Source organism: Podarcis pityusensis (genome assembly GCF_964106645.2).
Source record: "Podarcis pityusensis genome assembly, chromosome: 17".
NCBI lineage: Eukaryota > Metazoa > Chordata > Lepidosauria > Squamata > Lacertidae > Podarcis > Podarcis pityusensis.
Genome location: NC_138042.1, coordinates 6724430 through 6744108, shown reverse-complemented (window position 1 = coordinate 6744108; position 19679 = coordinate 6724430). Strand labels below are relative to the sequence as shown.

Sequence of the window (19679 nt, the reverse complement as noted above, 5' to 3'; positions counted from 1 at the left end):
GAAGCAGAGGCTGTTGCTCAGCCCCCCGGTGGAGTGGGCACCTTGGCAAGTGCCCAGCAATGGCAATCTCTGGTACTAGCCCAATTTCATTCCACCCAAGAACAGAACTGGTTTTTGTTTTTTAATTTAAATTAAAAATTCCACAGACACTCTTATTTCATGCCAATCTCCATATAACCATAGAGCACTTTTCTTCTGTTTCGAACTGTTTGCTTTAACCTTTTGGCAGCAAACGGAGGAGACACACTGCGCAAGGGATTTCTGCTGAAACACACACACACGGCTGTTGTGAGTACGTGCTTTTGTTGCCGACTTAAGTCAGAAATTCCTCTCGGAGAGTGCTAAGGCGCAGATGCCAAGAGCTGCCTACGTCATTCCCACAGGGGAGGAAATGGAAGCAGATAAGACTAAGGAGACACCATGTCAACGTAAGAGCAAAGAAGGTGATGGGGGCCTTATCAGTGCACAGACAGATGAGGGGAAAAGGGCAATAACTTACACTGGCAAGCAAGTGTCACACCAATGACAACAGGTTACCAGGTGGATGATACTGAGGAAGCATTTTCTGACACTACACTGTACAGAAGTGTGCAAGGCACACATCACACCCAGGAGACATTGCATTTTTCTCTTCTGGTGCTGAGGACATGTGGGTTTCACACCTCAGCCATGGCCAACACTGACTTGGGAAATAATTTTTTCATTCTTTTGTGTCTGAAAATTTATTTATTTTTTAAAAAACTCTATTCACCTCCCGCCTTGAATACTGCAATGTACTCAATGTGGGCTACCCTTGAAGATGATCTAGGAAAAGATGCTGCTACCAGATTGCCTGCTGCTTCAGTGTGATGACATATAACACCTATTTTGCAGGATCTAAACTGGCTAAAGGTAAAGGTACCTCTGACCTTTAGGTCCAGCCGCGGATGACTCTGGGGTTGCGGCGCTCATCTCGCTTTACTGGCCGAGGGAGCTGGCATACAGCTTCCGGGTCATGTGGCCAGCATGACTAAGCTGCTTCTGGCAAACCAGAGCAGCTCACACAAATGCCGTTTACCTTCCCGCCGGAGCGGTACCTATTTATCTACTTGCACTTTGACGTGCTTTCGAACTGCTAGGTGGGCAGGAGCAGGGACCGAGCAAGGGGAGCTCACCCCATTGCGGGGATTCGAACCGCCAACCTTCTGATCAGCAAACCCACAGCTCCACCCGCGTCTCTTTCTAAACTATAGGTCTGTTATTAACAACCCCCTGAACAAGGCCCAAACTAGGTACTTGATGGACTGTCAGCCCCAACAGTCAGGTTAGCTGAGGGGGCTCTTCCTCTTCCACCACTGGGAAATGTCACTTGATGCATGGCGACTCTGGACTGGACAGGGCTTTCTCAAGTCATAGTTGTGCCAACTGTGGCACTCCTTCCCCCTGGAAACACTCATGACAAAGACATCACTGATGGGCTTAATCAAAACACAACATTTCTCCAAGGCTCTGAGTGGCTTGATTCATTTTTCTTTGGGGTTTTAGGTCTCTGTGCACTACTACTGCTATTTTGACCTATTTTTGATTTCATTGTTATTTTTGTGTTGGACACTACTCTGGGATCACGCTGAGGTGAAAAGCAGTTTGTAAATTTTATAAATCAAATAATCGGCAAACATTCTTAAATTTAAAATGATTGTTTGGACAGATTGCTAACGAACCTTGCTTGGCAATCAGAGAAGCAGAAAAGGGGAATTGGGGAAGAGTGCTGTGCCCAGGTGAAAAATGTTAGGGATTAGGAAGTATCTGCTTGTGTTTTGCTTCAACATTCCCTACTTTCCCCAGTTTCTCATTTATATGTTTCCAGCCGTTTACCCTCTTCCATATTTCAAGATCATATGCTGCTGATAATAAACAACAGAAATGTGAATCCTGAAGAATGTCCACAGGGAACTGTATGTGTATGGTGTATGCTTCACTATCTTGTTCGCCTCTGTAGATAAACAGCGGTCTAGGACCCAGGTACCCATGGGATCGCCTCTCCTTGTATGCCCTGCGGAGGACCTTAAGGTCCACAAATGGCAACATTTTGGAGGTCCCAGGTCGCAAGGTGGTTAGATTGGTCTCAACTAGGGCCAGGGCCTTTTCAGAACTGGCCCTGACTTGGTGGAATGCTCTGTCACAAGAGACCAGGGCCCTGCGGGACTTGACATCTTTCCGCAGGGCCTGCAAGACAGAGCTGTTCCGCCTGGCCTTCGGTTTGGACTCAGTCTGCCGCTTATGTTTCCCTCCCCATATGGTCTTGATTTATTGGCTACTTTTAAAATGAGGCTGCATTTTAAATTGTATTTTAACCTGTATTTTATATTGGTCCCCCCCCCCCATTATGTTTTTACTGTGCTTTTATTGGTGTTAGCTGCCCTGAGCCCAGCTCTGGCCGGGGAGGGCAGGGTATAAATAAATTTTGTTGTTATTGTTGTTAGAAATCAACAGTTCAATCCTATGCATTTTTACACTGGAGTAAATCATACTGTGTCCTATGGAAATTATTTCCAGCATGGATAACACTGAAGCTGAAACCTGCAACTCAAACCACAGATTAATAAAGCATACATCCAAGTAGATGTGTTTTAGAGTTGGGCTTTTAAAAAGTTACAGTACAGTACAGGAAAGAAAACACCTTCCTTTGCCCTAACGTCTGATGATAAAAAAATACTTCAGTTGTGTCCATGTGAGAGGGGAGGCCGTGGCTCATTGGCAGAGCACATGCATAAGATCCCAGCTTCAACTCCTGGCATCTCCAGGTAACAGAACCTCAGGTAGCAGAGTTGAAGGAACTCCCAAGACCCTGAGAGATCTGCGGGCCCTCAAAGTAAATGAGCTGGATGGACCAGTGGTTATCCTCGATGTAAGATGTGCTTCATATGTTCATGTGTGCTTGGGAGAAGGGAAGCCAGAGGCACCCCAGCTTAAGGTATAAAGAGTGCTTTGGAAGCAGAAGGTTCCCCAGCTTCTCCACTTAACAGGATCTTAAGTAGGAAGGCTAAGAAAGATCCTGTTAAGATCCTGAAGCTCTGTCAACAGTCATTTTGTAGACAGTACCTTGGTTCTTAAATGCCACTTTGAACCCAAACACTGCAAACCTGGAAGTAAGTGTTCTGGTTTGCAAACGTTTTTCGGAAGCTGAACGTGCTCTGTTTTGAGTGTTACGCTGAGGTCTGTCCGTTTTTGCTAAATTTTTTTGCATTTTTGTTTTTGCAGCTTTTTTGTTTTGTTTTTGTGACTGTGTGGAACTCAGTTCAGCTCCTAATTGATAGATGTGTGACTGCAGTACATTCTTTATTGCTTTCATTTTATGGATCAATGGTCTCGTTAGATAGTAAAATTCATGTTAAATTGCTGTTTTAGGGTTTGTTTTTAAAAGTCTGGAACAGATTAATCCATTTTGCCTTACTTTCTATGGGAAAGCTCGTCTTGGTTTTGGAACGCTTTGGTTTAGGAACAGACTTCCGGAACGGATTAAGTTTGAGAACCAAGGTACCACTGTAATGGCATATATGGGCCAACAGCTGGACTTGGTAGAGGACCTATTTAAATATTACCCTGGCCATGTGCAGGGTAGCATTTTAAAACGGCTTACCATGTATGCAGCCTCCAGCTTATGCTAGCAATGTGTGGTGTTTGCAGATGGAAGCTACACATGTAATGTAGGGGCTGCAACCACAGCTGCAAGAATGCTATTTGCCCAAAAATGGAAGGAAGAAGAAGTTCTGATGAGAGAAGAATGGATATAGAAGTTAATGGGCTACAGGTCCAGCCCTGAGGGCATTCTGGCGGTTCCCTCACTGTGATAAGTGAGGTTACAAGGAGCCAGGCAGAGGACCTTCTCGGTGGTGGCGCCTGCCCTGTGGAACACCCTCCCATCAGATGTCAAGGAAATAAACAACTATCTGACTTTTAGAAGACATCTGAAGGCAATCCTGTTTAGGGAAGTTTTTAATATATACGGGATATATATGGGAATGGATATATAAAAGAATATGTTGCAATCATTTGGAGTATGCAGGAAGGTGAAAAGAAATGTAAAGAACCACAGAAAGGGAGGGAGGGATGTCGGAGTTTGAAATATTAAAATTATGATTGAATAATTGTTGTAATATATATAAATGAAAATTATATTTAAAAAATTAAATAAAACCACACATGTAATGTAGGGACATTACACAATCCCCCACATGCCCCTTCGGGATCAATGTGGGCTTTTTGTTGTTGCCCGTGTTATTAGCTAAATAGCATTCCCACTTGGCTTTATATGGTCATTATACTCAAGGGCAGCATCCTGGCGTCATCGGCCTGGTTTGCTTGGGATGCACACACCTTTATAAAAACACCACTGCGAGGTAGCTTGTGAGACGTTCCCCTGAGAAGTTTGTAGGCATGTGAGGATGTAGCGCAAGGATCGCAATGTTGCATCTGTGGGTGGGGTGACCCTACCCGCCTCCCAAAATTAGGAGGCAGCAGCCAGCAGAATAGGTTGCTGTGTGTGCTTGGCTGTGGTGTACAGTTCCTCCAGTTTGCAAATATTCCCCACAGGCCCCCCAAAATTGTTGGCAACCCCAGTATAGTGTATATATTATTATGGAGGGCACATGCTAGAAACACTAAGCTGAGCGAAGCAGAGACTCATGCTGGCAAAATCTGCTGTTGCCTCTGTTTCCAATTAGTATTGGGTGTGGTTATTCCTTTGGAAGGTTTGTGGTGTGCAGAAGCTCTTTACCCAGAGAGTTCATTTAAGGTTAGGGCACCAAGTTGGACGTTACCTTGGTACAGCTGGCCAGGCAAGAAGGGTGGGTTTGGAGGAGCCCCCAGTGATCAAGAAAAGGAGGGGGCACAACTGGTGGAAACACATTCTCAAAGTGTCACAAACTATCCTAAATCCAGTTTCCCCAACCTGGTCCCCTTCAGATGTTTTGGACTATAACTCCCATCAATACAAGTTAGCACGGTCATAATGAATAGGGTTGAAGGAAGGTACATTTCATAATCATCTGGAAAGCCTAAGGGAGATTACCCACACATTCTTAATATCTTCCGGTTGTTTAGAGACTAAGCTACAAATCAGTCAAATATCTCCTCTGCCATGAACTCACTAGGTATCCCTCTGCAAGCCCACTACACTCCAAACCTCAGGGCTCTCATCTGCTGTATGGTGAAGAAGAAGAAAAACAACAATAAATTTGTTAGCCTACTCATCATGCCTACCTTATAGGGTTGTTGTAATGAGTCAACAGTGTGTTGCAGCAGCAAAAAAAAGCTAATGCTATTCTAGACTGCATCAACAGGAGCCCAGAGTCCAGATCAAGAGAAGTAATAGTACCAGTTGGTCAGACCACTGGGAGTTCTGTGTCCAGTTCTGGGTGTCACAATTTAAGAAGGATCTTGACAAGCTGGAATGTGTGGAGAGGAGGGCAACCAAGCTGATCAAGGGCCTGGAAACCAAACCTTATGAGGAACTGTTGAAGGAGTGGGGTACGTTTAGCCTGGAAAAGAGGGGACTGAGAGGGGGTATGATAGCCATCTTCAAAAACTGTCACACAGAAGATGGAGCAAGCTTCTTTTTTCCTGCTCCGGAGGGTAGGACCTGAATCCATGACCAAGTTACAAGAAAAGAGATCTCAACTAAGAATCCTTCGCTGCAGAGTTTGGATGGCCATCTGTCATGGATGCTTTAGCTGAGATTCCTGCATTGCAGGGGGTTGGACTAGATGACCCTTGGGGTCCCTTCCAACTCTAAGATTCTATGATTCTATGATTTACGACAATATAAGAGCACATAAGGATATGCAGAAGTGTGATAGCAATGCTAAGCATTCTTTCATTTTACTCACTGAGAATGTGGGCAACTCTCCTTGACTTTTCTGTTGCGGCTCAATGTGACAATATTTGCAGAATGCTTTGGAGCTGGAGCCACAAGTAGATGAATGTGGAGGTAAACAGGTTCTCTGATGCCCTGCTTCTCCCTTAGAGAGCAATCAAGGAACCAAGTCCCTCCACTGTTGTGCCACTCCTGGCTCCCATGGGACCTCCCTTGTGATGCAAACTGGGCTCTGCTTTCTCACTCAGTCCAGAGATTCAGAATGTGCTAATGAGAGCTGATAGTTCAGCAGGCAGATCTCCTATGAAAATCAGACAGAACAATAACAGCTTCCATTACGAACAACTCCCTAGCATTGAAGGCACTGCAATTCAGAGAGAAAGTTACCTGTAGAGAACATAAAGATAAAGGTAAAGGGACCCCTGACCATTAGGTCCAGTCGTGGCCGACTCTGGGGTTGCGGCGCTCATCTCGCTTTATTGGCCGAGAGAGCCGGCGTACAGCTTCCGGGTCAATCAAAATGTTTATTCGGCTTTACGCCCATCATAAAGCACAACACACAAAACAAATCAAATAAAACAGCGGTCTCGTACAAGCCACAAGTAATATAACACAATTCACAGCTCACAAGGACAAATATTGGCAAATCAAAACAGAAATTTAAGATTAAAGTTAAAAATTTAGGCACTACGCTAAAATCAATATCTGATGTCAATATCAAAAATTCTTATAACTATCAATAATCAGCTAACATTCCATTCCGTCTCTTGTACGAGAGAACGGCTGTTAGGAATTTAGCAACCTGTAGAGTAATATAAGGATCTACATCTTGAAGAACCCAGGCAAGCTGTAGGTCTACTGGTTTGTCAGCCATAGGCTGGATTATGGAGTTTAGTATACTAGCACGAGCTGAACTGTACATAGGGCAGATAAACATAACATGATGTAAAGATTCAGATGTTTTGATTTCACAAGCACACATTGAAGGGACTTGGCCCTTAGTGAATCTATGTCTCAGCACGTTTGTTGGAAAAACATTGAACCTGGCTCTAATGAAGGCATATCGGTGAGATGCGGCTATAAGCGATGTTAAGTAGGACGGAGCACGATAGATAGGGGTTATGCCGAGATTTAACGGCGAGCAGGCTCCACCACCAGCTAAGAAATTTTGGTATAGCTCCACATCATCCAGCCTTTGATTTATACACCTTTTTGCCGCGTTTAGATCCAGTTTGAGCAATTCCGTGGGCGAGATCTCATAGGACAGCAATTTGGCATGGATTTTTCCTGACCACAAATTTGTGAAGTCATCCCGCCACATGCATTGAATGAGATAGTGGTTCGGGAGTTTATGCCATAGGGATATCCAATAAATCAAAACTCTCCTCCATAAAACTAACTCCACTGAGGGGATCTTCATTTCTAAGCGAATAGCCGCATTACTTACGCATGTTGGTAGTTTTAAAAGTCGGCGTAAGAATTGGCTTTGAAGCGACTCTAAAGGTGAGAGGTTTGCAAAGGCAGCCCATAAAGGTGCAGCATAGGCCATTGTGGCCATCACTTTGATGCTATACACTTTCAAGGCCGCAGGGATGAATAAGGCCCCCTCAGAGTAGAAAAAACGGAGGAGGGAGTGTGATAGGGCTTTTGTCTTGTTTTGAAGATATTCACGTGCGCTTTCCACCCTAAATTATATTGAAAATAAATTCCTAAATATTTAAATTTATGTACTTGTTCGATTTTCGTGCCCTCCAATTTCCATGAATATAATTTTCGACTCCTTGAAAATATCAGTACTTTGGACTTGGTGTGGTTGATAGACAGATGATTAGAATGGCAATATGATGCAAAAATCTTTAGTGCCCTCCTTAAACCCACTCTGGAGTAAGAGAGTAGTACCGCATCATCTGCGTAGAGAAGTAAAGGACAACGATAATCTGCTATACGGGGGGTGTGGATAAATTTTTGTGAGTCGATTAATGGGTTCCTCATATCACTGATAAATAAGTTAAAAAGAAGAGGCGCTAAAATACAACCCTGGCGTACACCCTTATTTACTGGCACTGGGTTAGTTAGGTCTCCAGCAGGGGATATTCTTACCCTGGCCACGGACCCGGCATGAAGTTGGGAGATAAGCCACAGGAGCCTTCTATCTATTCCCCAGCAGGCAAGTTTATCCCATAGTAATTGCCTCGGAATACTATCAAACGCAGCTTTCAAATCTATGAAGGCTGCGCAAAGTTGGCCCCGTCGAGGTGTCGAGTATTTCCGGGCTAAGTGATAAAGAATAATTGCCTGATCTGTTGTGGATCGGTTTAATCTAAATCCAGCTTGCTCATGCCCAATCAGGTCAGCCTCAGCTGACCACTTCATCAGCCTTGCCAGCAAAAAACGGGCATATATTTTCCCAATGGACGATAGCAGACTGATATTCCGGTAATTCCCTGGGTCACCGGGAGGGCCTTTTTTGTAGATAGGAATTATAATGGCCTCCTTCCACGTTCCTGGTATTAAGCCCGTGGCATTTATTGCGTCAAACGTTTTGGCTAAAATCCCTGCCCACCATGCAGAATGTAGCTTTATAGCCTCAACAGGGACCAAATCTGGCCCAGGGGCCTTACCAGTTTTCAGCTCAGCTATCAATTCTAGGATTTCAGCAGGGTCGGTATTGGGCCAGACGGGAAGGGGATTAGAAGGTCTCCAGTGAGTGGCCGGAGCTTCTGCCACTGAGAAATATTTTCTCAGGAACTGCTCCCATGTAGGGGCCGGGATCACCGTTAAGGGGTATTTCGTGTTTCTTCCCTTTATTAAGGACCAAAATTTCCGGGAGTTATGAGATTTTGAGGCAGAAATTATAGTCTGCCAGCGATTTAAATGCCATTCCCGTTTGGTCGATTTCTGGGCCTGTTTGTATGCTTTTTTAGCCAGGGAATAAGATGGAGGTAAGGCCAGAGCGCCGGAAAGTTTATAGTCATTATATATTGTATGTAGATGGAGTCTGGCTAGTTTACAAGCAGAGTTGAACCAAGGGGCGCCAAATTTAAAATAATCGTTTTTAACTCCATAGCTTGGAGAAGTAAAAAAGCGAGTTAAAACTTCTATCAGGCAAGAGAAAAAATTCATACAGGTAATAGGATCACGCGGGACTATTCCTACGTCCGGCTGATCACCAGGAAACTTTTCTCGGATAAAATCCGTATATCTATGGGCGAGGGCAGGGGACCATCTAATCCCCTTTATTTTAGTGGACGGCTCCACAATCACCGGGATTGGGTGGGAGCGCTCGAGCAGGTGCCAGTCAACACATAACTTGGTTGTCAGGGGAAGATGGTCACTAAATTGGGCATTATCAATTTTAAAAGAGGTGACATTCAAAAATAGATCCCGGGAAACCAATACATAGTCAAGAACACTGTTTGATTTTAACCCCAGATGGGTGAACTCTCCTGGTATATCTGGAGGACACCTGCCATTTAATATAATTAAATTAAGGCGTAAAGCCATCTGGTAAAGCATCACTCCCGCCTTATTGACTTTTACATCCTTTGATATTCTAGTGGGGATATATACTAGATCGTAGGTTTGAGCGCCGGGGTCGACCCACCATTTAGACTTTATAAGAGCCTCCCGATTTGAGGCTATCCGAGCGTTAAAATCGCCTCCGGTAGTGGAGGGGACATTAGGATATTTAAGATAACAAGAAAGTAAAAAATCCTCTAGGGATTCCCATCTAGAAGTAAGATCAGCTGCTAACCCTCCCGGGGGGAAATAGACATTTGTAACCAATAAAGAGAAGTTTCCACCAGAGATCAGTCCAGTAATAGCATAAGGCGGAAATGCGTGCACTAGTGAAAGTTTAGCCCGAAGTTTAAGGGAGATACCAATTGTAAGGCCACCTTTAGGGTCATGTGGCCAGCATGACTAAGCCGCTTCTGGCGAACCAGAGCAGCGCACGGAAATGCTGTTTACCTTCCCGCTGGAGTGGTACCTATTTATCTACTTGCACTTTGACGTGCTTTTGAACTGCTAGGTTGGCAGGAGCAGGGACCAAGCAACGGGAGCTCACCCCGTCACGGGGATTCGAACCGCCAACCTTCTGATCGGCAAGCCCAAGAGGCTCAGTGCTTTAACCCACAACGCCACCCGCGTAGAACATCCCCAACAGCAAACCATCAATTAAGGCAGGTGAAAAAGTCAGGTAAATGTATACAGTGGTGCCCCGCAAGACGAATGCCTCGCAAGACGAAAAACTTGCTAGATGAAAGGGTTTTGCGTTTTTTGAGCTGCTTCGCAAGACGAATTTCCCTATGGGCCGGCTTCGCAAGACGAAAAACGAAAACGTCTTGCAAGTTTGTTTCCTTTTTCTTAACACCGTTAATACAGTTGTGACTTGACTTCGAGGAGCAACTCACAGAACGCGGTGTGGTAGCCTTTTTTGAGGTTTTTGAAGACTTTGGTGATTTTTGAAGCTTTTCCAAAACTTCTTTTGCAGCCATTTGGTAAGTTAAACTTTTAAAACTTTTTTGGGGGTTTTTGGATTTTGGGTTGGGGTGTTTGGAATTCAAGGACTTGGTGTTGGGGAGGGGTTTGCAAGAATCTGGAAGCTTGTGTGGTTTTTTTCTGCATGTTTATGATTTTCTGTGACCATTGGGCCACTCTGCTGTATTTTTTAAAAAAATCTGGATTTGAATTTCTGTGTGGTGGGTGGCTGGGGGAACAGTTGAGGAGGGGGTTCTTCAGCAAGAAGCAAAGAGTGGAAGAGGAACCTTCTTCGAGTTGTCCCCCAGAGTCTTAGAAAATGTACTGTACACTTTGTTGATTTTTAAATGTTTTTCTGTCATGTTTAGAAACTTAATTTATTGTTCCTTCAATTTTTGAAATGCTCTTTACAGTATGTGTGACTTTAAAGAGCACTTAATAAACTCTTGTTGTACCAAATTTGGCTTTGTTTGGACTTTTTTTGACCATAGGAACGCATTAATTGAATTTCAATGCATTCCTATGGGATTTCGTGCTTCGCAAGACAAAAAATTCGCTAGACGAAAAAACTCGCGGAACGAATTAATTTCGTCTTGCGAGGCACCACTGTACAGACAAAGCAAAGGCAGCATTCTGGCCTTTGAAGGCTTAGGTAGAATAATATGTTTCTTGCTGTCAGTGTGAATGAGTGTGCATTTAAGACTAGAATAATGCTTGTGTCAAGAATACGTGCTGATGCATGAGATGGATCATAGGTGCTGGATTTGTGGAACACATACTTGGCTGAACAGAAGCCCATATATCCAGGAGCATGGACAAAACTGCACACTTGTTGTTACATATGGCCCAGCCAGGTGCTCAAATGCCAGCTAATGAGCACTATGCAATGCATGTACTGGACATCCTTTGCAACTAAACAATCTCTCACCAAGGGATGGCTAGAAAGCTACTCCCAAATGGACTGCAACCATGCTCCTGGGCAGATTTCTGACCGGCTTCCTGTTTAAGACAGATTAACACCCCTGGGGTTAATTAAAGGGAAGAACTATCGTCCTGTTTTAAGAGACCTTGCAGGACTGGAGATGAGGCTGAGAGTGATCCAAGTGGAGAACAGCCTTGACCAAAGGTGTCATGGACTTTGAAGAAGCCCGAACTCAGGACGAAAGGGATAAACATGCTAAGAGGAAGGCATGTTTGGCAAATCCTCACCATGATCAACTCCCGCCCGGACACTAATATCCCCACTGTGGAAAGACGCGTGGATCCAGAACTTGCCTCCACAGTCACTTACGGACTCACTGCTAAGACCATGTTCATGGAAGACAATTTTACTCGGCTACAAGTGATCACCAAAGAAGCAGCAGCACCCAAAGGACAAATCTCCACTGAAACTGTGTGGCAAACAGGTCAGGAGACAGGTCTGTTCGAATTCAAATAAAGGACTCTGGTGCAACCAAGTCACTGCAATGTAGAAAGGGGGAAAGTTCACACATAACAAGGAACTAATGCTGGAGCAAAACCACCCAAAGAGAGATAGAATATTGGCTCCTTTTCAGCCTTTGGGTTTGATCAGTAAGCTTGAAGCAATCCTGTCTGTTGAAAGAAGACAGGCTGAAAGAAAAACCCTAAGTGGAGCTGAAAGAAGAAAGAAATGAGATTCCTTGGTCAAAGGGCCCTACATTCTTCTCCCTGTGACCCAAAACAGACCATTGGTGTATGCAAGACAAGTGTCTTAGGGCTAATCCAAACTTCCTTTTGTGCTGTGTTTCAAAGCACAGGTCGGGGGCTCCACGTCAGAGGGCAGGGTGTGTGTGTGCGTTGTCCTGGCACTTTCCCCTAGAAAACATGCATTTAACTGCTGAATTGGAACAAATTGCAATTGGGTTTTCTGCAGATTGCTGTTTGCTCCAATTTAACAGTCAAATGTGGATTTTCCTGGGGAAAGTGCCAGGACCCCCCCCCCCCCCAAAATAATAATCCACAACTGCTCAAACACGGAGCTTTAAAGCCTGGAAAGTGTGCTGCAAAAGGAAGTCTGGATTTACAAGGTCAAACTTCCACAGCTAGCTTGCTATGGGTCAGCTGCAGCACCGGACGCCAGATAACAGATCTCTATCTCATCATTAAGAATGGATTGGCAGAAGTTTGGAAGCTGGGACAGAGCAATGGGAGCTCACCCCATGCTTAAGATTTTAAGCTGCAATGTGGAGGGCAAGCTGCATACCTCCCCGCTGCCACTCACTTTCGGAACTGTCTTATTCTGAGTTAAACTGCTCGTCTTCAACTGGGGGTCTAGTGAACCCATTACAGCTAGGCTAGTGTGGGGAAAACTCTGGCCTGGAAGCTGAATACCCGCCCACCCGCCAGACCCTCGGCCCTTTGCGACTCTATCCAGGGCACACCTCTCACCTGCCCTGTTTTGCATTCTTCTTGAGTACTTTTGCCTGGCTGAATATGTCATTGAACTCCAATAATGCTGTTTGCTTGTCTAGCTGGAGGACAGCGAGGAGGGTGTTGAGAGCATGTGTATAAACTAGCCTATCATGTAAAGATGAATTTTACTTTCACTGCTCTGTTGTCTAATTCAGGGATGGGAAACCTGTAGCACTCCAGGTATTGTTGGAGTCCACCTCCTATCAGCCCCAATGCAAAAGTAAAGTCTCTAACCTTGTTGCTTATGGAGACAGAAGGAAATGACATCCTATAGGTAGAATTCTCCCCAACTGCTCAGTGAGTTGCCCCCCACTTTCCAGTGTTCTGTCTGCTCAAGCGAAAAACTTAAGGATGGAGATTGTAGCTGTTTCAACATAGCTGAGGCTGGCTTGAAAGATGAATTGCTGCTCATGGCAAGAATACTTATCAGTGTGGTATAGTGGTTAAGAGTGGTAGACTCGTAATCTGGTGAACCAGGTTCGCGTCTCCACTCCTCCACATGCAGCTGCTGGGTGACCTTGGGCTAGTCACACTTCTTTGAAGTCTCTCAGCCCCACTCACCTCACAGAGTGTTTATTGTGGCGGAGGAAGGGAAAGGAGAATGTTAGCCGCTTTGAGACTCCTTCGGGTAGTGATAAAGCGGGATATCAAATCCAAACTCTTCTACTTCTTCTTCTCTGACTTTTGCTGCAGTAAACAGGCTTACTACTTGATCAGAGACAACAGTGGGACCGAAGAGGTTGGTGTATGTTGACTACAAGAGGTGATGACTCTCTCACACTACAGTGGTACCTCGGGTTACATACGCTTCAGGTTACAGACTCCACTAACCCAGAAATAGTACCTCGGGTTAAGAACTTTGCTTCAGGATGAGAACAGAAATCGTGCTCCAGTGGCAGCAAAAGGCCCCATTAGCTAAAGTGGTGCTTCAGGTTAAGAACAGTTTCAGGTTAAGAACAGACCTCCGGAACAAATTAAGTACTTAACCTGAGGTACCACTGTACTTGCAACTCCCTTAAAAGTTACTGCTTATCCTTATGCTAACTCTAATCGTTCTTAGGTTTTGCACTGACTTACGATGTCTGTCCACACCGCACCACTTGCAATGTACCCTGAGGCCCGACCATCACCAGATTTCTCGCTACAGGCCTGCCTGTTAATGGGATACCACAGGCAATTGAGCAGCCACAGCTGAGTGCGTCATAAGTACTCTTGGGCACAATCCAAGTGGGATCTTGGCTCCATCTCAGCTGGCTTGGATGTCGAGACCCACACTCTCGCCTACACCAGAGGTCAGGCAGGAGTCAGTGGGGGCAGCAACCCAACAGCCTTTCCCCACATCTGCAGCAAGGCATCAAACAAGCCTTTCACATGCACTCCAACCTAACAGGAATCCTAGGCAAGGTATCTCTCAGTCTGCTCAGAGCAGAACATGGAGGAACAAACGCCAGCAGTGGATACTTGGCTCTCAAGAGCATGATCCTGACCCAGCCGCTGGAGAAACAGAGAAGCCCTGAGGATTGGGATGCAGCAGTACCAAACCAGGTCGCTTCCCCAGAGCTTAAATATAGCCACTCTTCTCCGGTTTCCCATTTGACATTTCTGTCCTGGCAAGAGTGAGCACACAATGTAGTAATGACAACTCCCCTCCACACTGGTTATGTGGCTGCCAAGAAAAGCTGCCAGTTAAGGAAAGGGACAAGAGACTCCAGCAACTTGATCCAGATTCAGAGACATATTTCAGAAAGTTTATTCAGAGGAGACCCAATTCCATTAGAGCTCCCTACGAAGCACAGTCTGGGGGAGAATCCAGTCCCACACAGGAGTGCAATGGGACTTGTTCCCTTCAGAACGTGAATCTGAGAACTGTGGCTTTATAGAATTTATTTTACCATCACATGGGGGGCATTAATACGCTTCGCAATGCAAAAATAAACACAAGCCTTGGGGGGGGGGCGCGTTTAGCAGCATGGAGGTTACAGGCAATCCTTTGCTGGAAAGAAAGTCTTGGTTACAATGGGAGCACCCAGAATATCTCTCGAGACAAAGTTCTAGCGATTAGTCAGCCTCTACACAGTGACCAACACAATACTGTTCTTTCCAAAAGACAAGGGGCATGGTCTCCCAGGAGTTATTGTGCATTAGATGCATCAATGGGCTTATTGATGCATTCTATGTGCTCTGGCTCAGCTCGCATTCACTTCAATGGGCCTTGTACATGCAAACTTGTCAGCAGATTGTGCTCAAGAGCAAGATTTAATATCCCTCAGACTTTTATGTGATGCACACCTATTGCAGCACCTTTTAAAGGATCTATGGCAGGTATGTCCAAAGCCTGGCCCGGGGGCCTAATTCAGCCCGCTGGTCAATTTAATCCGGCCCCTGTGGCGGTTGATTTCAACAACTTCAATCCTAAAAAAAGCTCAACAACTTTGGTCGGCCCTCATGCATGTTCACTTCATCAAATCTGGCCCTCTTTGAAAAAAAGTTTGGACACCCCTGACCTATGGTATTACTTTTCTCTTGCTGCCTTGAAAAGTTCTTCATCATCATGCCCTGCGCTCCCTATCTCTACCTGAAAAGTAGAAACTGACCACCACCAGATACTTGGAAGGTACACCTGCTTGCTGAGAATCTCCTTGTTACTGCTGCATCAAACAAAGTGAGTTCTTTAACATACCTGCAATATACTGATTAGCCTGTCAGATGCCGCAGAACACTTTCCATTGGAACATATTCCTAATATACAAATTGAAAGTGCACCAAATAATAATAAAATTAAGAAGAAGAAGAAGAAGATTGGGACTTGGTGAGGTTGGGGGTTTGATTCCCCAAGCTTCTCCCATGACTCTAATAGCAGTCTGTGTTGTTGTGGTGGTAGCAGCAGCAGCAGCAGCAGCACAGCAGCAGTAATGAAGCCTACAGAGACCCCATCATCAGATACCATGCTAGGCAGGCACTGAGAGAGCCCAAAGCAGTCTAATAGGAGTCTCTAATAGTCAGCAAGCCAGGACAGCCAATCATAGAGGCAAACTAGGCATCCACTTCGTGTATCAAAACGTCAAAGGTGTCCCCCTCCCAGGATATAATTATCTTGCTGAAAGAGCCACTAACTGCACTCCTGAAAGAAACAAGACAGAAGAAGCTAGCAGGTTCTCCTTTAGGGCGACTCTCCCTGCATTCCAGGGGCACCCCTGAGAATCTTTGGCTATCTATTGGCCCATGAAGACTGTTGCAAAGAGGAAGAATAAAAGAAGCGGGCCTCAGTTAAGCATAAAGATAAGAAAATAGTATCCTAATGAGCCGTATGAGGAAAGCCCTCGGAATTTCCCTTTTGCAGACGGGGAACTGAGGCTAGGAGATGACGACTTGACTAAGGCCACCCAGGGTGCCCAAGGTTGTGGTGGGGGTTGAATCCTGCTCTTTCATCCGCTGGACCACAATTGGAACCTGCTGCTGCTGCCACCGCCTTCCTGGCCGTTTAACTTTCAGCCTGTTCCGCAGAGCTGCAGACGCAGCTACAATAATTCTGATCCCTTCCTTTGCCCTCACATGACCCCTGAAACAAGGGCTGTTTTATCATGATGTTCTGTATCATGCAGCCACCCGATGCAAAAGTTGCACCAGACACTTAATGCCAACGGTGACGCACTATCTGGAGTCCCAAACTAACTTTTACGCAAGGCAGCAGCGCTGTCTGAAAAGGAGACCCGAAGGAAAAACAAGGCTCTTTGTACACACATTCCCAAAAGCCTCAAAGAGAGACAGGGAGGGGTCGTGCAACGTCTGGGTGGCTGGAGAGGGGAGGGTGTAAGCCGGGCTGCTGCCCACTGGCCTGTGGCAGATGTGACTTGAATCTGCCTTATGTCAGCCACTGCCAGACAGACCTTCGCCTTTGCACTTGGCCTGGAGATTTCCTGCCTAGCATGCGTGCAGGAAAAGGGTGGCACCTCTCAGAGAAAGATCAAAACCAGAAGCAGACACAAGCACAGACAGATGTGTCCGTCCCCAAATCCCTTCCTTCTAATGGGCACATGGAAACTGATTGAAGCTCTTGCAGGGAGACACTTGGTACAGATCCCAAAAGGGCTTCAATTCCAAAGCATGCGGGTAGCAGCAAGATCTGCATGGGATGGCAGCTCCAAAACAGAGGGCACTACAATGCATGCAACCCCTCTGACCATGGGCATAGCCAGGAATTTTGTTAGGGGGGGCAGGACTTTCATGGGGGGGCCCCGAACCGATGTGATTGGTCAGTTAGTTAAGCATTTCTATTGTTTTAGTTGATGTGGGGGCAGCTCTGCCCCCCCCCCGCTATGCCCATGCCTCTGAGCTGGCCAAAAAAGATACTCCTTTTATTTCATACACTTTGCTCCACACTTCATCACACTGCGTTTCCAGCACGGCTATCCACATCATTGGAAATAATGTGCCACAAACAATACCGTCAACCCACAGATAAGGCACCCAGGGCAAGGAGTGCAACTCCTGAATCACACGAACAATGCAAGAGCGTCATCCGGAGAGGCGATATTGTCCAGAGCGTCAGAGAAGCTGACAGGTACCCTCGGGCCAATGCTGCAGAGCCTGCGGGGTTGCGACTGCCCTTGGGAATGTTCATGGGTGCCAGCCCAAAAGATGCGCCTCCGCCGTCCACAGCAACGCCAGAGAGGAGGCCGAGTCACACCCCTCCAGGAAACTTTCCCTTTGCTACAGAGGTGCCAAGAAACACCACGCGATCCCACGGGTGTGCTAAGGGGAGGTTGCCACTCCACGCTAAGCGGTCCCAACTCTTGGACACTTCTAGGATCTCCACCCAGAGGGAGGGTCAGGAAATGTCCCCTGTTCCCCGACTAGAGGATCCCGGGCTTGCCATCGCTCGGGAGCTGGAGCAAGTCCCTGGAGTGCGCGCCACTCACGGGGAAAACTTTAGTCGCCCCCTCCCCGCGATCGGGGCCAAGCCCCCGCCGAGCCCGAGCCAGAGCAAGGCACCCACCTCACCGACTTGGGGAGCAGCCGGTGCCGCTTAATGTCCTCTTCGCTGAAGGAGAAATGCATGTCCGCCTCGGCGGCGCGCAGGCGACCCGGCGGCAGCGCGAGGAAGCGAGGCGCCGCGAAGGCCGGGGCCGGCATGAAAGATCCGGGCTGGGGGGAAGCGCGCACCGAGGAGGAAAAGCGCCCTCGAAGTGGCCCGGAGTGTGCCGGGGCGGCCCGCGGCGCTCCGGATCTTCCCGCGAATCCGCACAAAGCGGAGCGGCTCCGGAGGGGCGGGGCGGGGCGGAGCTGGCGACTGCAAACCCCGGCGCCGGATTCTCCAAGGGCGGCGCGGGGCGGAGAGCGAGCCGGCGCCCGCGCCACGCGCAACCAGGGCAGTCCCGCGGACGCCACTCTCCTCGCCGGCGCCAGGCTCTGCGCGGATCCTTGGAGGGGAAGGGCCCTCGCCCCGGGGCTTCGCGCGCAACAGCCCCCGGATTCAGTCTCTGGCATTTCCAGGTAGACCCCGCCCGCCCCCCGAGAACCTGCCGGTCAAACCAGCACCCGTGGCCACCGGGAGCCCAGGGTGGGGACCCTGCGAGCAGGCCATCCGCACCAGAGGTCCCCGGTGGCTTCCAGCAACGGGTATTCGGAAGCATCGCTGCGGACGACGAGGAACGGCTCCGGGCTGAACCCCGGGGGAGCCGCGGCCAGACAGGGCGCACGCATTACGCATGGCAATGGTCAGCTGGAGGGAACCACTGGCTGACCTGTTGCAAGGCAGCCTCCCTCCTGCCCTTCCTTCTTGGAAAGTTGTCCAGTGGTGCTTATTCCCCTATGAGTGGCCCCCAGAGATTGTAGACCTCGCCGCCCTGCGCTCCTAGGTGGTCACCTCCCCAAGCAGATCTAACTGCTGAGGTCAGGACTCAGATTGTCGTGACCTCCATCCCAGAATTTCCTTCTCAGTACTGAGCTGAGCTCTGGGGCATGTGAAGGAAAGTAAGTGTTACTGAGCATGTCCAGAGTGCTCCTTCCTTTGCAAAGTCACAGCTTTCCATAATCCTACGCCCTGAGCTGGAATCAAAAAGTTTTCTGAATGCTTTCGCACGGTGTTGTCTCTTATCATCCGCTTGCTGCAAGACACAAATCACCTTTGGTACCCCTACAGCCTACTAGATCAGGGATCATCTAGTCCAACCCCCTGGAATGCAATAATATGCGGCTGTCCCACGCAGGGATCAAACCTGCAACCTTGGCATTATCAGCACCACTCTCTAGCCAACTGAGCTATCTAGGCATGTTGCACCCAACCCACGGGCCTCCTCTTCCAGGCCTTCTATGAGCCAGGGTTGGGGCCTGCTGACCCATCAGTTTGGCTTCGCTACATTTGCTGAAGTTAAGAATAAAAATCAAAATCCCAGAGCACACTGGATTGGTCCACTGGAATACCTACTGTCAACCAACTACCCTAGAAAGGCTCATCCAGTATTCCTTTTGTGCTGTGTTTCTAGGCACAAAATCCAGCCTTTAAAGCCCTGTCTACGAGCAGTTTTGTTATTTGTTTTGGTCCCGGCGTTTTTCCCGTGAAAGCCCGCATTTTACTGGTGAATTTGTGCAAACAGCAGTTGGGTTTTCCATGCATTGCCGTTTGCTCCCATTCAATGGTAAAATGTGGGTTTTCCCAGGGAAATTTTAAAAAAGCTCAGACAGGGAGCTTTAAAGTGCAGACGTGCCTGAAAAGCACAGTGCGAAAGGGAGTCTGGATGAGCCCACAGTTCAACCACCCGAACATTTTACTGATGGTGAGCATTCATACCATTGTTCTCTATTAACTGAAATCAGCTGCCATACATAGCTGTATGCTTGTGAAACATGGACTACATATAACTGCCATCGCCAACTCCTCGAAAGATTCCATCAATGATATCTCCGAAAATTT

At 47.1% G+C, this 19679-nt stretch overlaps 1 protein-coding gene across 4 annotated transcripts in view; it reads right to left on the bottom strand.

Annotated features, from left to right (window-relative positions):
• The window catches only part of PDE4A (phosphodiesterase 4A), a 353439-nt gene that overhangs the window by 77020 nt on the left and 256740 nt on the right, over nt 1–19679 (bottom strand). Inside the window, exon 1 of one of the 4 annotated variants that reach the window (XM_080988121.1) lies at nt 17763–17914. The exons of the other annotated variants lie outside the window; for them this stretch is intronic. Within the exon in view, the coding sequence (XP_080844247.1) occupies nt 17763–17899 (137 nt within the window). The 5' untranslated portion in view covers nt 17900–17914. Of the gene's footprint in view, nt 1–17762; nt 17915–19679 lie in introns of those variants that run through there. 4 annotated transcript variants of the gene reach the window in all.